Here is a 20,047-nt window from a genome sequence, read left to right as displayed (position 1 = left end):
CAGTTACTTGGCTACATCAGGGGTACCTATATACAAAGTCATAGCCCCAGAGGGGCAATGTAAACATGAAAATAAAACCTGTAATCCAGAGGTAAGTAAAACAAACTCTTTTATTTACTTCAATACAGAACTCTACTGTATTTCATCTAGCAGTAGTGGTAGAAATCATCCTGAAATAGAGACCATGTGCATTGATGAGGATCACTGTAGAGAAGGGGAGGGTGGGTCAAGTGTTAGCAGGAGAGCACTGAAAATAGTAGGCAGAATAGAGAGAAAGCACTGTTATTTCCTGAGCTCACTTGTCCTGTCATACACCTAAGAAGCAGGCACAGTCAACAACAACACTAATAAATGTGAAATTATAGTGGATGCAGACTGATGAACATACGAAGGAAAAATGAGGTACTTTCCAGAGCTCATTAAAGAATTGTATAAAGTGATGTTATAGAAAATAGAAATAACAGCAGAAGCTAATAGGAAAAAAGAAAGAGCTGGGATTGGGGGCCACACAAGAGAAGGCAAGGAAGGTGTTATCTTGGAATAGCATTTAATATTATATTATTCGTGTTTTTTTTTCCTGAGTGCAGATTTTTAATACAACTGAAATTGCCAAAGCTTGCCCTGGGGCTCAGTGTCATTTTGCTTTCTATGGTGGAAAGAGCCTGTACCATCAATATATCACTACCTTCCAGATATTCAATCTATTTGTCTTTCTCTGGCTTATAAATTTTGTCATTGCATTGGGTCAGTGTGCCCTTGCTGGTGCCTTTGCTTCTTATTACTGGGCCTTGAAAAAACCTGATGACATCCCACCATATCCACTGTTTACTGCATTTGGACGAGCCATAAGGTAAGTTTCACACTGAAACCTACACCTATCTTCCCAGTTATGTTTAGTGTGCTTATAATTCAATCTTATAATTCAAGTGGCAAAGTACTTGAGGTCAAAGATATAATTCAGGATTCATAGATGTCCACTGGCTTTGTCTGGTTTTATAGCCACAGTTTTATAATCCCTACCCAGGCAATATCCTTCTAAAAGGTTACTGGAGAGAAGAGGTAGGGGAGGGCACCAAATTAAAGATTAAGGACTAACTTGTCTGTGCTTCCTCATTGCTCAGCTCAAACATAAAATCATCATAAGATGACAGGCTATTGGTATCATTTTCATAGATGAAGTGCAAAACGGATATATATGGTTTAAAATCCTCTATGGAGACCTTTGTCAATCTGAATAAGAGAGTATAAGAAGCTCTTTCCTATCAATCCTTCTGCAGATCCCTTTTACCAATAAAAATTAACTAACATCCTTTTAGTTAATAGTAAAAATATTTTAACTTTTATTCTCATTTTATCTTTGCCCAGATATCACACTGGATCCCTAGCATTTGGATCTTTAATTCTTGCAGTAGTACAAATGTTCAGATTAATCCTAGAATACTTGGACAAACGTCTTAAAGGTAAGATTCCAGAATTCATCTTTTCTCAGACTTCCTGACTTCTGTGAATAGAATAGATTGGGTCGGGGGTTGGGAGGGACATAATGACTGTAACTTGGACACAGTAATAAGGATGGATGTGGTCAGATTGGGGAGATGTTTGGAAGGAAAAGCCAATAGGACTTGAGGGATGGAATATGGTGGGGGGTGGGGAGGGGAGCAGTGGTAAAATAGAGTAAAAGTGTGTGGTGCTGTTTACTAAGATATGGGAACCAGTAGAAACAAATTTCAAAGAAGAGATTTAAAACTGTGTTTTTGACCTGTTAATATTGAGAAGCATGGTGGAGATGTCAGGCAGTTCCAAGTCCAGAGCTCAGGACACGTCAGGCTTAAAATATAAATGTGGCCATTGGCATAAATCTTCATACAGGACACATACAGTTTACAAACACATAAACTCTGCTTGGGTTGTACTTTAAAAGATTTTATTATTAATTATCAAAATAATCTTGAAACAGAGCAACCAAGTTGGAACACTTACATTTCCTGATTTCAAAACTTAATACAAAGCTACAGTAATCAAAACAGTGTGGCACTGGCATAAGGACAGACATGTAGACCTGGAAAAGAATAGAGAGCGCTAAAATAAATGCTCACATATAAGACTATTCAATAGGGGAAGGAGAGTTTTTTTCAGCTAATGTTACTAGGAAAACTGGATATCTACATTCAAAAGAATGAAGTTGGACCCTTACTTTACACCATATACATAAATTAATTCAAAATGGATCAAAGACTTAAACATAAAAGCTAAGACTATAAAAGCCTTAGAAGAAAGCATAGGAAGAAATCTTCTTGACATTGGATTTAATGATGATTTCATTATTTTAATGATCATTTTAATGATGATATGACACCAAAAATACAGGTGACAAAAGAAAAAACAGATAAATTAGAATTCATCAAAAAAAAAATGTCTGTGCATCAAAGGACACTATCAAGAGAGTGAAAAGACAACCCACAGAATGGGAGGAGATATTTGCAAGTCATATATTAGATAAGCAACTAATATTTATAATATATAAATAACTCCTACAATTCAACAATAAACAAACAACCTATTTCAACATGGGCAAAGGATTTTTTAAATTAAGTAAATTTTTTCAGCTTTATTGAGGTATAATTGACAAATAAAATTGTAATATTTTTAAAGTATACAACATGATGATTTAATACACATATACATTGTGAAAGGATTCCCACATTTAAGGTGGGACACATCTGTCCTCCTCATATATTTCTTTTTTTTTTTTTCCTTTTTTGGTGAGAATGCTTAAGTTCTACTCTCTTAGCAAATTTCAATTATACAATACAGTATACTCAACTATACTCACCATGTTCTACATTAGATCCTAATACCTTAGTCATCTTATAGCTGAAAGTTTGTACCCTTTTACCAGCCTCTACCAATTTCTCCCACTCCCAGCATATGGCAACCACCATTCTATTCTATTTACATGCATTCAACATTTTTTCCCCACGTATAAGCAATACCATGCATATTTGTTTTTGTGTGGCTTATTTCACTTAGCATAATGCCCTTCAGGTTCATCCATGTTATTGCAAAAGCAGGATTTCTTTCTTTTTAAGGCTGAATAATATTCCATTGTGTATATATAACGTAATTTATCTATAGATCCATTTAATGACACTTAAGTTGTTTCCATACATTAGATACTGTAAATAATGCTGCAGTGAACATTGAAGTACAAATATCTCTTCAAGATAGTGATTTTGTTTCCTCCAATTATATATACAGAATTAGAATCGCTGGATCATATAGTAGTTCTATTTTTAATTTCTTGAGTAACCTCCGTACTGTTTTCCACGATGGAGTAATCAATTCACATTCCTACCAATAGTGTACAAGGGTTCCCTTTTCTCTTCATCCTTACCAACACTTGTTACCTCTTGTCTTTTTGATAAGAGATATCCTAACAGCTATGAGGTGATATCTCACTGAGGTTTTGATTTGCATATCTCTGATAATAATGTTGAGCACTTTTCATGCACCTATTGGCCATTTTTATGTCTTCTTTGAAACAATGTCTATTCAGGTTCTTTGCCCATTTTTATTGGGTTATTTGTGTGTTTTTTGCTGTTGAGTGCTATAAATTCCTTGTATATTTTGGATATTAACTCCTTATTACATATGTGGTTTGCAAATATTTTCTCCCATTCAGTAGGTCGCCTTTTCATTTGTTGATGGTTTCCTTTGCTGTGCAGAAGCTTTTTAGTTTGATGTAGTCTCACTTCTTTATTTTTACTTTTGTTGCCTTTGCTTTTGGTGTGAAATCCAAAAAATTATTGCCAAGACCAATGTCAAGGAGCTTACAACTATAAAATCTTCTAGGTTTCGGGTTTTACTTTCAAGTCTTTAATCCATTTTGAGTTGATTATTGTGTGTGGTGTAAGATAAAGGTCCAATTTCACTCTTTTCCATGTAGATGCCTAGTTTTCCTAGCACCATTTATTAAAGAGACTATCCTTTCCCCATTATATATTCTTGACTCCTTTGTCAAAAATTAATTAACGATATTGCATGGGTTATTTCTGGGCTCTCTATTCTCTTCCATTCATCTATGTGTCTATTTTCATACTGATACCATACTGTTTTGATTACTATAGTTTGTAATAGAGGTTGAAATCAGGAAGTGTAATGCCTTTAGCTTTGTTATTCTTTCTTGATTGCTTTGGTTATTTGGATCTTTTGTGGTTTCGTACAAATTTTAGGATTGGTTTTTTTATTTCTGTGAAAAATGGCATTGAAATTTTGATAAGGATTGCATGGAATTTGTAGATCACTTTGGGTACTACGAACATTTTAACAATATTAATTCTTCCAATCCATGAACATGGAATATTTGCCACTTATTTGTTTCTTCAATTTCTTTTGTCTACAGCTCACAGTTTTCAATGCACAAATATTGGGTTGGCCAAAAAGTTCATTTGGGTTTTTCCATAACATGGCAAAACCAGAACAAACTTTTGGTCAACCCAATAATTCTCCTCCTTATTTAAATTTATTCCTAGGTATTTTATTGTTTTCATGCAATTGTAAATGAAATTTTACTCTTGATTTCTCTTTCCAATAGTTAGTTGTTGGTGTATAGAAAGGCAACTGATTTCTGTATATTGATTTTATTTCCTGAAACTTTACTGATTTCATGTATTAGCTCTAATATTTTTTTGGTGGACACTATAGGGTTTTCTATATATAATATTATGTGATCTGCAAACAGAGACAGTCTTACTTCTTGCTTTCTGATTAGGATACCTTTTATTTCTTTTATTTGTCTAATTGCTCTGGCTAGGACTTCCAAGTACCAAATTGAAAAAAAAGTGGCAAAAAAAAAAAAGAAAGAGAAAAGAAAAAGAAAAAAGTGGCAAGAGTAGGCATCCTTGTGTTGTTCCTAATCTTAGAGGAAAAGCTTTTGGCTTTTCACCAATGAGTATGATGTTAGCTGTGGGCTTATCACATATGGTCTTGATTATGATGAGGCCTTCTATAACCAGTTTATTGAGAGTTTTTATTACTAAAGGAGGTTGAATTTTGTCAAGTAGTTTTTCTGCATCTATTGAGATAATCATGATTTCCTCCTTCATTTTGTTAATGTGCAGCATCACATTTATTGATTTGCATATGTTAAATCATACTTGCATCCCTGGAATAAATCCTACTTCATCTTGGTATATGATTCTTTTAATCTAGTATTGAATTCAATTTACTAATATTTTGCTGCGGATTTTTGCATTTATATTCATCAGGGATATTGGCCTGTGATTTTCTTTTCTTGCAGTGTCCTTGTCTGGCTTTGGTATCAGGGTCATGCTGGCCTCATAAAATGTGTTTGGAAATGTTCTCTCCATTTCTATTGTTTGAAAGAGTTTGAGAAGAATTGGTAGTAATTCTTCTTCAAATGTTTGGTAGAATTTCACACGTGAAGCCATTTGATCCTGGACTTTTCTTCATTGGGAGGTTTTTGATTACTGATTCAAAATCTTTGCTAGTAATTGATCTGTTCAGATTCTCTATTTCTTCATGATTCAGTTTGGTAGGTTCTATGTTTCTAGGAATTCATCCATTTCTTCTAGGTAGTCCCATTTTTTGGTGTAACATTGTTCCTAGCAGTCTCTTATGATCCTTCGTATTTGTGTGGTATCAGTTGTAATGTCCCCTCTTTCATTTCTGAATTTAAGTCTTCTCTCCTTTTCTCTCAGTTAGTCTAATGAAAGGTTTGTCAATTTTATGTTTCAAAAAACCAGCTGGTAGTTTCACTTATCTTTCCTATTTTTAAGTCTCTATTTCATTTATTTCCACTCTGATCTTTACTATTTCCATCCTTCTATTATCTTTGTACATAGTTTCTTCTTTTTTTTTTTTTTCTTTCTAATTCCTTGAGGTGAAAAGTTAGGTTGTTTGAGATCTTTCTTTCTTCTTAACTTAGGTGTTTATTGCTATGGACTTCCCTCTTAGAACTGCTTTGCTACATTCCATACATTTTGGTATGTTGTGTTTGCATTTTCTTTAGTCTTAAGGTACTCTTTGATTTCCCTTTTGATTTTTTCTTTGACCTGTTGGTTGTTCAGTGGCATGTTGTTTAACCTCCACCTGTTGAATTTTCCAGTTTTCTTCTTGTAATTTATATCTAGTTTCATACCACTGTGTTTGAAAAGATGCTTGATATTATTTCACACTTCTTACATTTATTAAGACTTGTTTTGTGACCTAACATATGATCTATCCTGGAGAATGTCCCATGTGTACTTGAGAAGAATGTGTATTCTGCTGTGGTTGGATGGAATGTACTGTAAATGTCTGTTAAGTCCTTCTAGTCTAATGTGTAGTTAAGTCCAATGCTTTTCTGTCTGGATGATCTATCCATTGTTGAAAGTGAAATTTTGAAATTCCCTACTATTATTATATTGCTATTTATTTCTTCCTTCATATCTGTTTATATTTGCTTTACATATTTAGGTGCTCCAATGTTGGGTGCATAAATATTTATAATTTTTATATCCCTTTGATAAATAGACTCTTTTTTCATTGTATAATGACCTTTGTGTATTGTTTCAGCTTTTGGCTTAAAGTCTACTTTGACTAATATAAGCATAGGTGCACCTGATTTCTTTTGGTTTCCATTTGCCTGCAAAATCTTTTTCTAATCCTTCACTTTCAGTCTAAGTATGTCTTTAAAGGTGAAGTGAGACTCTTGTAGGCAGCATATATTTGAGTCTTTTTTTTAAATTTCATTCAGCCCCTCTATATCTTTTGATTGGATAATTTAGTCCATTTACAATTAATTGTAATTATTGATAGCTATGGACTTACTGTTTCTATCTTGTTAACTATTTTCTGGCTGTTTTATAGTTTTTGTTTCTCTCTTCCTCTCTTCTTTTGTGATTTGATGATTTTCTGTAGTGGTATGTTTTGATTCGTTTCTTATATGTACTATAGGTTTTTGCTTTGTGGTTATCATGAGGCTTACATAAAATATTTTACACTTATAACAATGTGTTTTAAGCTGATAACAACTTAACTACAAATGCATACAAAAGCTCTATGTTTTATACACACACACACACACATTTTATACTACAATGTTTTTGATGTCACAATTTACCTGTTTTTATATTGTGTATCCATTAACAAGTTATGTAGTTATAATTCTTTTTAATACTTTGTCTTTAACCTTTATACTGTAGTTCTAAGTTATTTACCTACCACCATTACAATTTTAGAGTATTTTGAATTTAAGTGTATATTTACCTTTACTGTGAGTTTTATACTTTCATATATTTTTATGTTACTAATAAGAATCCTTTTGTTTCAGCTTAAAGAAATCCCTTTAACATTTCTTGTAAGGCTGGTCTACTGGTGATAAACTTTTAGCTTCTGTTTGTCTAGAAAACTTTTACCTCTCCTTCAATTCTGAAGGACAACTTTGCCACATAGGTAGAGTTTCTTGGTCAGCAGATTTTTCTTTCAATACTTTTAACATATCATTCTACTTCACTCTGGCATGCAAATTTTCTGCTGAAAAATCTGCTTATAGTATTATGGGGATTCCCTTGTATAAAAGTAGTTGCTTTTCTCTTGCTGCATTTACCCACCTTTTAACTTTTGAAAATTAATTTTATGTGAGTCAGTATGGATCTCTTTACATTGATATTCTTTGGGCTTTCTGGATCTGGATGTCTCTGTTTTTCCAGGTTAGGAAAGTTTTCAATCATTATTTATTTGAATATATTTTCAGCCCCTTTTTCTTCTCCTGGGACCTCTGTAACATGTAAAAAGTACATTCTTTTTAATTTTTCTTCCTTTAATTGGATGAATCCCACTGCCTTGTCTTTGAATTCATCAATCCTTTCTTTCTTTCTTTCTTTTTGAATTTTCTTTTATTTGTTTTTTTATACAGCAGGATCTTATTAGTTATCCATTTTATACGTATTAGTGTATATATGTAAATCCCAATCTCCCAATTCATCACACCACCGCCCGCCCCCCCACCAGTTTCCTCACTTAGTGTCCATACGTTTGTTCTTTACATCTGTGTCTTAATTTCTGCCCTGCAAAGTGGTTCATCTGTAGCATTTTTCTAGGTTCCACATACATGCATTGACATACAATATTTGTTTTTCTGTTTCTGACTTACTTCACTCTGTATGACAGTCTCTAGATCCATCCATATCTCTAGAAATGACCCAATTTCATACTTTTTTATGGCTGAGTAATATTCCATTGTATATATATACTGCATCTTCTTTATCCATTCATCTGTTGATGGGCATTTAGATTGCTTCCATGTCCTGGCTATTGTAAATAGTGCTGCAATGAACATTGGGATGCATGTGTCTTTTTGAATTATGGTTTTCTCTGGGTATATGCCCAGTAGTGGGATTGCTGGGTCATATGGTAATTCTGTTTTTAGTTTTTTAAGGAACCTCCATACTGTTCTCCATACTGGCTGTATCAATTTACATTCCCACCAACAGTGAAAGAGGCTTCCCTTTTCTCCACACCTTCTCCAGCATTTGTTGTTTGTAGATTTTCAGATGATGCCCATTCTCACTGGTGTGAGGTGATACCTCATTGTAGTTTTGATTTGCATTTCTCTAATAATTAGTGATGTTGAGCAGCTTTTCATGTGCTTCCTGGCCATCTGTATGTCTTCTTTAGAGAAATGTCTTTAGGTCTCCTGCCCATTTTTGGATTGGGTTGTTTGTTTTTGTGATATTGAGCTGCATGAGCTCTTTATATATTTTGGAGATTAATCCTTTGTCTGTTGATTCACTTGCAAATACTTTCTCCCATTTTGAGGATTGTCTTTCCACCTTGTTTGTAGTTTCCTTTGCTATGCACAAGATTTTTAAGTTTCCTTAGGTCATATTTGTTTATTTTTGTTTATATTTCCATTACTCTAGGAGGTGGATCAAAAAAGATCTTGCTGTGATTTATGTCAGAGAGTGTTCTTCCTATGTTTTCCTCTAAGAATTTTATAGTGTCTGGTCTTACATTTAGGTCCCTAATCCATTTTGAGTTTATTTTTTTGTATGGTGTTAGGGAGTGTTCTAATTTCATTCTTTTACATGCAGCTGTCCAGTTTTCCTAGCACCACTTATTGAAGAGACGGTCTTTTCTCCATTGTGTATCCTTGCCTCCTTTGTCATAGATTAGTTGACCATAGGTGCATGGGTTTATCTCTGGGCTTTCTATCCTGTTCCATTGATCTGTATTTCTGTTTTTGTGCCAGTACCATATTGTCTTGATTACTGTAACTTTGTAGTGTAGTCTGAAGTCAGAGAGTCTGATTCCTCCAGCTCCATGTTTTTCCCTCAAGACCACTTTGGCTATTTGGGGTCTTTTGTGTCTCCATACAGATTTTAAGATTTTTTTGTTCTAGTTCTGTAAAAAATGCCATTGGTAATTTGATAGGGATTGTATTGAATCTGTAGATTGCTTTGGGTAGTATAGTCATTTTGACAGTATTGATTCTTTCAATTCAAAAACATGGTATATCTCTCCATCTGTTTGTATCATCTTTAATTTCTTTCATCATTGTCTTATAGTTTTCTGCATACAGGTCTTTTGTCTCCCTAGGTAGGTTTATTCCTAGGTATTTTATTCATTTTGTTGCAATGGTAAATGGGAGTGTTTCCTTAATTTCTCTTTCAGATTTTTTATCATTAGTGTATAGGAATGCAAGAGATTTCTGTGCATTAATTTTGTATCCTGCAACTTTACCAAATTCATTGATTAACTCTAATAGTTTTCTGGTGGCATCTTTAGGATTCTCTATGTATAGTATCATGTCATCTGCAAACAGTGACAGTTTTACTTCTTCTTTTCCAATTTGTATTCCTTTTATTTCTTTTTCTTCTCTGATTGCCATGGCTAGGACTTCCAAAACTATGTTGGAATAATATTGGTGAGAGTGGACATCCTTGTCTTGTTTCTGATCTTAGAGAAAATGCTTTCAGTTGTTCACCATTGAGAATGATGTTTGCTGTGGGTTTGTCATATATGGCTTTTATTATGTTGAGAAAGGTTCCCTCTATGCCCACTTTCTGGAGCATTTTTATCATGAATGGGTGTTGAATTTTGTCAAAAGCTTTTTCTGCATCTATTGAGATGATCATATGGTTTTTCTTCTTCAATTTGTTAATATGGTGTATCACATTAACTGGTTTGCATATACTGAAGGATCCTTGCCTCCCTGGGATAAATCCCACTTGATCATTGTGTATGATCCTTTTAATGTGCTGTTGGATTCTGTTTGCTAGTATTCTGTTGAGGATTTTTGCATCTACATTCATCAGTGATATTGGTCCGTAATTTTCTTTTTTTGTAGTATCTTTTTGTGGTTTTTGTATCAGGGTGATGGTGGCCTCATAGAATGAGTTTGGGAGTGTTCCTTTCTCTGCAGTTTTTTGGAAGAGTTTGAGAAGGATGGGTGTTAGCTCTTCTCTAAATGTTTGATAGAATTCACCTGTGAAGCCATCTGGTCCTGGGCTTTTGTTTGTTGGAAGATTTTTAATCACAGTTTCAATTTCATTACTTGTGATTGGTCTGTTCATATTTTCTATTTCTTCCTGGTTCAGTCTTGAAAGCTTATACCTTTCTAAGGATTTGTTCATTTCTTCCAGGTTGTCCATTTTATTGGCCTAGAGTTGCTTGTAGTAGTCTCTTAGGATGCTTTGTATTACTGCAGTGTCTGTTGTAACTTCTCCTTTTCCATTTCTAATTTTATTGATTTGAGTCCTCTCCCTCCTTTCCTTGATGAGTCTGGCTAATGGTTTATCAGTTTTGTTTATCTTCTCAAGGAACCAGCTTTTAGTTTTATTGATCTTTGCTATTGTTTTCTTTGTTTCTATTTCATTTATTTCTGCTCTGATCTTGATGATTTCTTTCCTTCTTCTATGGGTTTTGTTTGTTCTTCTTTCTCTAGTTCCTTTAGGTGTAAGGTTAGATTGTTTGAGATGTTTGTTCTTTCTTGAAGTAGGATTGTATTGCTATAAACTTCCCTCTTACAACTGCTTTTGCTGCATTCCATAGGTTTTGGATCATTGTGTTTTCATCGTCATTTGTCTCTAGGTATTTTTTGATTTCCTCTTTGATTTCTTCAGTGATCTCTTGGTTATTTAGTGATGTATTGTTTAGCCTCCATGTGTTCGTGTTTTTTACGTTTTTTTCCCTGTAATTGATTTCTAATCTCATAGTGTTGTGGTCAGAAAAGTTGCTTGATATGATTTCAATTTTCTTAAATTTACTGAGGCTTGATTTGTGACCCAAGATGTGATCTATCCTGGAGAATGTTCCATGGACACTTGAGAAGAAAGTGTAATCTGCTTTCTTGGATGGAATGTCCTATAGATACCATTTAAATCTATCTGGTCTATTGTGTCATTTAAAACTTGTTTCCTTATTAATTTTCTGTTTGGATGATCTGTCCATTCGTGTAAGTGAGGTGTTAAAGTTCCCCACTATTATTGTGTTACTGTCGATTTCCTCTTTTATAGCTGTTAGCAGTTGCCTTATGTATTGAGGTGCTCCTATGTTTGGTGCATATATATTTATAATTGTTATATCTTCTTCTTGGATTGATCCCTTGATCATTATGAAGTGTCCTTCCTTGTCTCTTGTAACATTCTTTATTTTAAAGTCTATTTTATCTGATATGAGTATTGCTACTCCAGCTTTCTTTTGATTTCCATTTGCATAGAATATATTTTTCCATCCCCTCATTTTCAGTCTTTATGTGTCCCTAGGTCTGAATTGGGTCTCTTGTAGACAGCATATATATGGGCCTTGTTTTTGTATCCATTCAGCAAGCCTGTGTCTTTTGGTTGGAGCATTTAATCCATTCACCTTTAAGGTAGTTATTTATATGTATGTTCCTATTACCATTTTCTTAATTGTTTTGGGTTTGTTTTTGTAGGTCCTTTTCTTTTCTTGTGTTTCCCACTTTGAGAAGTTCCTTTAGCATTTGTTGTAGAGCTGGTTTGGTGGAGCTGAATTCTCTTAGCTTTTGCTTTTCTGTAAAGCTTTTGATTTCTCCATCGAATCTGAATGAGATCCTTGCTGGGTAGAGTAATCTTGGTTGTAGGTTCTTCCCTTTCATCACTTTTAAATATGTCATGCCACTCCCTTCTGGCTTGTAGAGTTTCTGCTGAGAAATAAGCTGTTAACCTCATGGGAGTTCCCTTGTATGTTATTTGTCATTTTCCCTTCCTGCTTTCAATAATTTTTCTTTGTATTTAATTTTTTCCAGTTGGATTACTATGTGTCTTGGCGTGTTTCTCCTTGGGTTTATCTTGTATGGGACTCTCTGCGCTTCCTGGACTTGGGTGGCTATTTACTTTCCCATGTTAGGGAAGTTTTCAACTATAATCTCTTCAAATATTTTCTCGGGTCCTTTCTCTCTTCTCCTTCTGGGACCCCTATAATGCAAATGTTGGTGCATTTAATGTTGTCCTAGAGGTCTCTTAGGCTGTCTTCATTTCTTTTCATTCTTTTTTCTTTATTCTGTTCCACAGCAGTGAATTCCAGCATTCTGTCTTCCAGGTCACTTACCCATTCTTCTGCTTCAGTTATTCTGCTATTGATTCCTTCTAGTGTAGTTTTCATTTCAGTTATTGTATTGTTCCTCTCATTTGTTCTTTAATTCTTCTAGGTCTTTGTTTAACATTTCTTGCATCTTCTCAATCTTTGCCTCCATTCTTTTTCCAAGGTACTGGATCATCTTCACTATCATTATTCTGAATTCTTTTTCTGGAAGATTGCCTATCTCCACTTCATTTAGTTGTTTTTCTGGGGTTTTATCTTGTTCCTTTGTCTGGTACATAGTCCTCTGCCTTTTTGTCTTATCTTTCTGTGGATGTGGTTTTTGTTCTACAGGCTGCAGTATTGTAGTTCTTCTTGCTTCTGCTGTCTGCCCTCTGGTGGATGAGACTATCTAAGATGCTTGTGCAAGTTTCTTGATGGGAGGGACTGGTGGTGGGTAGAGCTGGCTGTTGCTGTGGTGGGCAGAGCTCAGTAAAACTTTAAACCACTTGTCTGCTGATGGGTGGGGCTGGTTCCCCCCCTGTTGGTTGTTTGGCCTGAGGTGACCCAACACTGGAGCCTACCCATGCTCTTTGGTGGGGCTAATGGCGGACTCTGCAAGCCAAGGAGTACTTCCCAGAACTTCTGCTGCCAGTGTCCTTGTCCCCATGGTGAGACACAGTCACCTTCCGCCTCTGCAGGAGACCGTCCACTGCTAGTAGGTAGGTCTGGTTCAGTCTCCTATGGGGTCACTCCTCCTTCCCCTGGGTCCCGATGCGCACACTACTTTGTGTGTGCCCTCCAAGAGTGGAGTCTCTGTTTCCCCCAGTCCTGTCAAAGTCCTGCAATCAAATCCTGCTAGCCTTCAAAGTCTGATTCTCTAGGAATTCCTCCTCCCATTGCCAGACCCCAGGTTTGGAAGCCTGACGTGGGGCTCAGAACCTTCACTCCAGTGGGTGGACTTCTGTGGTATAAGTGTTCTCCAGTTTGTGAGTCACCCACCCATCAGTTATGGGATTTGATTTCGTTGTGATTGTGCCCCTCCTACCATCTCACTGTGGCTTCTCCTTTTTCTTTGGATGTGGGGTATCTTTTTCGGTGAGTTCCAGTGTCTTCCTGTCAATGATTGTTCAGCAGTTAGTTGTGATTCTGGTGCTCTTGTAAGAGGGAGTCCATCAGTCCTTTCTTTCACTAGATCTAATCTGCTATGAATCCCTCTATTGAATTTTTCAGTTCAATTGTATTCTTCAGCTCTATAAATTCTGTTTGATTTTTTTTGATATTTTCTATCTCTTTATTGAGTTCTCATTTTGTTCATGCATTTCTCCCTGACCATTGTGAGCATCTTTATGACCATTATTTTGAATTCTTTACTGGTTAAATCACTTATCTCTGTTTCAGAAATATCAGTTTTTGGAAATATATTTTGTTTTTTTATTTGGAAAGTATTCCCTTGTTTCTCCTTCTCTTTTTCTTCTTGACTCTCTGTATTATTTTCTGTGCATTAGATAAAACAGCCATCTTTCCCAACTTGACAAAAGAGTCTCATGTAGGAGATGAGCTTCATTAATCAGCCCAGCCCAACCTTCTGGTTCTCTCAAATCTTTGTCATTGTCCTAGCCACCATAGTTAGTTTAGTGGCTCTTAGTAATTGAAGGTGTACCTAGAGCTGTCAGGGTCCCAAAGTGGAGGATCACAGTCAGAACCTAGATGCCCCCTGATTAGATGCTAAACCCTTAGGCAGCAGCTGGGTAAGTATGTAGATTCTCCTTTCAGGGAGAAACTAGGAGGTGGCTTTTGCCTGCACCCTCTGCACTGAGCCAGGATGTATAGCCATGGTAGTGGTGGTGGTGGTAGGGCATTCCTTTACCATTTAAAAATGGATTCTTTGTTTTCTACAGTCCTGTGAGACTCATTTGTGCAAGCCCTATTAGAGCCACACAAAGGGAGGACCATGACTCGGGCAGCAGCTGCAGAAACTGGGGCACCACACAGGTGTATAAGCTCCTTCCAAAGAGATGTTGGTGACCTGCTCCCCCTGGGTCCATGGAGGATCACAGCTAGCTCCAAGAGTGTGCAAACTAGAAGGCGGAATTTTAGTCACTAGGTTGTAAAGTACACAGTCAATCCCCTCCCAGGAAAAGACTGGAAAATGGGCGTTTTGCCTGCTCCCTCTTTGCTAAGTCTGGGGGTATAGTGATTGCTAGCATATGTGCCTGTTAAGAACTGCTTCTTTGTTTTTTATAGTCCTGTAGAACTTGTGGAAACAAGCCCCTTTGGCTGTCAGAGCTAAGTGTTTTGGGGGTCTGTCTCTAGGGTGGGAGCCTTAAAAGTTGGAATCCTTGATGTGCTGCCCAAACCCATCACTCCTCAGGGAGAAGCTGAGAGTTGGGGGTATTGTCCTGATTGCATGGTGTTGTACCAGGGGTAGAGTTTATGGTGAGTGTGTTTCAGCCTTTCCTACCATTTCAACGTGGGATTTTCATAGTTGCCTGATGTGTAGGAATCACTCAGCTTGTTTCTGGATTTCTCTCAGAGGAAATTGCTCCATGTGTAGCTGTACATTCAGTGCATCTGGGGGAGGAGGGAAGTTCAAGAGCCTCCTATGACACCATCTTTGTCCCTCCTGCAAAGGATCTCATATACATTGCTCTAAAGAACATATATAAACGGTAAATGAACACATGAAAAGATCTTCAATATTAGTCATTAGGGAAATGCAAATCAAAACCATAGTGAGGTACCAATTCATACCCATTAGAATGTCTAGTATCAAAAAATGAAAAATAACAAATTTTTGTAGGGTGAGGATAAATTGGAACACCTGTGCATTGCTGGTGGGAATGTAAAATCACCACTGATTTGCCACTGTGGAAAACAGTATGGTGATTCCTTTAAAAGTCAAAAATATGATTGCCATATGAGCCAGAAACTCCACTTCTGCATATATACTCAAAATAATTGAAAGCAGGGACTCAAATACTTGCACACCAGTGTTCATAGGAGCATTATTTGCAATAGCCAGAAGGTAGAAACAACCCAAATTTCCATTAACAGATAAAAGAATAAGCAAAATGTGACATATACATACAATGAAATGTTATTCAGCTCTAAAAATAAATGTAATAATGAATCTTGACAATTTAATGCTAAGTGAAATAAGCAAGACACAAAAGGACAAATATTGTATGATTCTACTTATATGAGGTATCTAGAAGAGGCAAATTCATACAGACAGAAGTATGACAGAGGTTACCAGGGACTGGGAGAAAGGGAGAATGAGGAGTTATTCTTTAATGGGTACAGAGTTTCTATATGAGATGATGAAAAGTTCTGGAAATTGATAGTGATGGTAATTTCACAAAATCGTGAATGTACTAAATGCTACTGAATTGTACACTTAAAAATGGTTAAAATAGTAAATCTATGTATATTTCACTGCAATTAAAAAAATTTAAGAGCACACTTAAAATTTTACTATATTTTTTTGATTCATAGAGTTTGCAAATCATTAATAGGTTTAAATATCTCCTTCTCATAGAGGCCCAGAACAACATTTCTAAATTCCTAAAATGCTGCCTGAGATGCTGTTTCTGGTGTTTAGAAAAAGCAGTAAAGTTTTTGAACAGAAATGCCTATGTTATGGTAAGTAACTTATTTTTATTTACTAAACTGCTTCTTTGCAAACCCAAACCCCATGTCTACATTTCCATCTCTAAAGCACTTGTGCATCAAGCAGTTGAATTTATCACCATGTTGTTATAAGAATTTGTGAATCCAATGCATCATTCAGGGCTATGTTTTCCTAGTTGAGACAGTAACTTAACTGTAGTTCATTATTACCTCCAATACCTTTTTGGAGAGGGAAAATATTATTTACCTGAGAAGTATAAAAATGTGCTAGATTGAAAATGATGTTGTTTGTCTTTGACATAGTTTAGTGGGAGGAAAGCTTACCTAGTCTATGTTTCACTGTGAAGAGAAAATATTCTTCTAATTCTGGGATTTACATATTTTTAAGGAAGGGTCTATTTCTTTTTATGATTCTTATTTTGAAATGCGTGGGAATTGATAATGCATAACTGAATTTGTTACTTATTTCCTATGGGAATATGGAGGCTTCTAAAGAGATTTTTTTTAAAATAGGGGATCCAAAAATATTATTCTAAAATTTAGCAGCTACAATCTTATAACACTTGCATATTATCACAGTGATATAGGGTCTGCATGGGTGATTCAAATAGTTATGGACATTCAAAGAGTCATTAATATACCTCCAGTGAGAATATTGTATTGAGCCTTTTAATCAATGAAGCAAGTGTATTGGAAGGCACTGGGTTTCCTGAGAGTAAATTTTAATGTGAACGCTACAACATTTAACCCATTCAGTAACAAACCATAGCCAAAACACTTCAAAGACAGAAGCTGTGTCCTGGGATTTGAGATGAAGACCTACCTCTGTTTGAAGCTGTCTAATCCCCATGGAGTTAAGGGCAAATAGCAACCAAAACGTACCTTATTGTCAATGACTCTAAGAGTTGTTCAGAATTGAGGACACACACTGCCCAAGCCTCCCATGAACCCAACTGTTGGAAAGACGAATGAGAATAACTGTGTGGGTGACAGAATTAATTCATGTTCCTGTCATTGGATTGTCTGTTGGTCTTGTTAAATTACGTTACTGACTCCAGAATAATATCAACTGTCTTCCTCAGATTGCAATATATGGCAAAAACTTCTGCAGGTCAGCGAGAGATGCTTTCAATCTGCTGATGAGAAATATTTTAAAGTAAGTAATCAGGTTGAGCATAGCAGTAGATGATTTAGCATCCATACTTCACATGTTGGTGGTCTTATTAGACATGAATCTTATCTTTTATTTTAATAGATTTAAATCTTCTCCTTCACACCATTAATTTCTTCATATGTTTTAGAATTATTGCTCCCATCATCCACCTATGTCTTTATACCCACTGGTACTTATTCATTTTTATTATCCCCTTTGCTCAAGAAATTCCCCACATGACCATTATCATCATGTTTCTGACTATTCCCCCCTCCCAAAATTGACAGAGTCTGAGTGAACAAAATCAGAGAACCAGTGCAGCCATCCTCAGGATTCAGGGTATCCATAGTCCTCGAATTAGAGAGAGAAATGCTGACACCACCAATAGCACCTGACAGCCTTATAATGCCATCTTCTGTTTACTCCATTATAAATAAGTCAGAAAATCATCCTGGGTTCTAACTTCATTTCTTGCATTTAACAAAGGCCAAATAAAATTTCAGCAAAGACACAGCAAAATGAACTCATGAATTATTTACTCTCATAAATTTCTGATAACAAATATAATTTAAACACAAAATTATACTTTCTTTTTTCTGATTCTCAGAGTTGCAGTTATGGATAGAGTGACAGACTTTGTACTAATCCTGGGGAAGATTCTAGTTGCTGGGTGTATAGGTAAGTAGTAGTAGTAGTAATAATAGTAGTAGTAGTAGTAATAAGTTTAACATGTGCTTAGAAAAACTTCTTTACTACAAAAAGCTATGTTCCTTTGCAAATGCACAATATACATGTTCTGCCTTTTCACTCTAGGTGTCCTGGCCTTTCTACTCTTCACAGAAAGACTCCCAATGATTATAGAAGGACCAACATCTTTAAATTACTACTGGGTACCTTTGCTGGTAAGAGCTGATGTTTTAGTAAGTTTGGGCTGCTACAACAAAAATACCATAGACTGGGTGGCTTAAACAACAGGGATTTATTCCGCACAGTTCTGAAGACTGAGAAGTCCAAGATCTAAGGTGCCCACAGATTCAGTTCCTGGTGAGAGCTTTCTTCCTAATTTGCAAAGGGACACTTTCTTGCTGTATCCTAACATGGTAGAGAGAGATTTCATCTCTGTTTTCTCTTATAAGGGTACTAATCCCATTCACAAGGGCTCCATCATTGTGACTTCATTACTTCCTGAAGGCCCCACCTTCAGATGCCATCACTTTGGGGATTAGGTTTCAACATATGAATTTTGAGGGGACACAATTCATTCCATAGCATCTGGGTAACATTGACTCTGATTTATGAGAAATGGCAAAATAAAAAACCAAAAAGGAATAGGAGAAATAATGATAGCTAACATGATTGGTCTTACTTTGAGGCCAAGCCTCATTCTGCTTTAGAGCTTGGGTCCCTTGGAAGCAACCCCTGAGACAGAGGATTGTGGGCAGAAGGCTTATTATGAAGTGCTATCCTGAGATACATTTGAAAGGAAGTGAGGACAGGCCCAGACAAAAGAAGAAGCTGACCCATGCTGCAATTATAGCTGAAGCCTCAGACATAATTACAGGAAGTTCTGACAAAGTGACTAGGCCTCTGTATACTGCATCAGGCAGCCATTGGCCAGGGGTTGCCCTCTGAATGATGACGTAACCTTGGGTGAGGCAGTTCCCTTCAAGAGCAATTGCTAGTGAGCAAAACAGCTGAGTCATCAGCAGCCTACATACATTCCCAACAACTAGGGGATAGATGTGGCAGCTGGAGAGGACCTGGGGGGAGCCCTGCGAGATCTATTACAGTATATTAACTCACTCAATCCATGTGCCATAAATACCATTATTACTCACATTCTCCCCTTCCCCACCAACAATCTTATTTATGTAGGAAGCACAGAGATGTTAGGTGACTTGTCGAGTGAGTGCCTGAGCTGTGATTAAACCTAGGCAGTGTATGCTCTTAACTCCTATGCTTTACTGCCTAAGTGTGCAGGATCCTAAATCTAGGATGGTTTTGGTAGGCATTGGGGATATTGATAAGAAAATTGGCAGGTAAACTAGTACATTTTGTTTAAATCCCAGTACAAAGGCACTCAAAAACTTTATCATTGAATTTTTTACATTCTTATATTGAAATCTTTTCCAACACAGAGTATTTCAAAGCGTCCTCATCATGATTTTATTTAAAGCTGCATTATTGTTCTTTTGGACAAGTTAATGGCATCTTCATTCTCTTCTCTGCTCATTTACAGACAGTCATTATTGGATCTTACCTAATTGCACATGGATTCTTCAGCGTCTATGCAATGTGTATTGAAACAATTTTCATCTGCTTCTGTAAGTTTTCAGTATATGTGTTTTCCCCCTTTGGTGGATAACCAAAAGATGAAAAGGTTAAGACCCAGTCTTTTAGCTGGCTTGTGGATTTGCTATGACATGGCTGAAATTGCAAAACAGTCTATTTGGAAAGAGACATTGTCTAGTAGATGCTTTGTAAACTTTAAAGGCTGAGAGATGGAGTTTGCAAAGCACAGGAGGGTCAGGCATCATGGCATGCTGTTAGCATGAAATTATTTTAATTTCTTAATGTTTTCAAATTTATAATAATGATTGGCTTCTGTTGTGCTTTATTAACAACTGAAGACATAACTGGGCTTTGAGGCTGGGCTTTGGGGACTCTGAGGACAGCCTTTATACCTTCTGATAAAGCCAAGCTGGCAATGGTTTCAAA

The 20,047-nt window shown here is 36.2% G+C and overlaps 1 protein-coding gene across 1 annotated transcript in view; it reads left to right on the top strand.

Annotated features, from left to right (window-relative positions):
• SLC44A5 (solute carrier family 44 member 5) overlaps nucleotides 1-20,047 on the top strand; it is a gene marked incomplete at both ends in the record, with an annotated part of 373,929 nt that overhangs the window by 350,857 nt on the left and 3,025 nt on the right. The window contains 8 exons of the mRNA XM_079696573.1: nucleotides 4-91; nucleotides 588-850; nucleotides 1,366-1,460; nucleotides 16,085-16,188; nucleotides 17,259-17,332; nucleotides 17,937-18,007; nucleotides 18,143-18,231; nucleotides 19,569-19,653. Of these exons, the coding sequence (XP_079552699.1) occupies nucleotides 4-91; nucleotides 588-850; nucleotides 1,366-1,460; nucleotides 16,085-16,188; nucleotides 17,259-17,332; nucleotides 17,937-18,007; nucleotides 18,143-18,231; nucleotides 19,569-19,653 (869 nt within the window). The remainder of the gene's footprint in view (nucleotides 1-3; nucleotides 92-587; nucleotides 851-1,365; nucleotides 1,461-16,084; nucleotides 16,189-17,258; nucleotides 17,333-17,936; nucleotides 18,008-18,142; nucleotides 18,232-19,568; nucleotides 19,654-20,047) is intronic.

The sequence above is a fragment of the Hyperoodon ampullatus genome, assembly GCF_949752795.1.
Source record: "Hyperoodon ampullatus genome assembly, chromosome: 2".
In the NCBI taxonomy this organism is placed as follows: Eukaryota; Metazoa; Chordata; class Mammalia; order Artiodactyla; family Ziphiidae; genus Hyperoodon; species Hyperoodon ampullatus.
The sequence above is the reverse complement of the archived record's forward strand: the minus strand, read 5'-3'. Positions and strand labels throughout refer to the sequence as shown.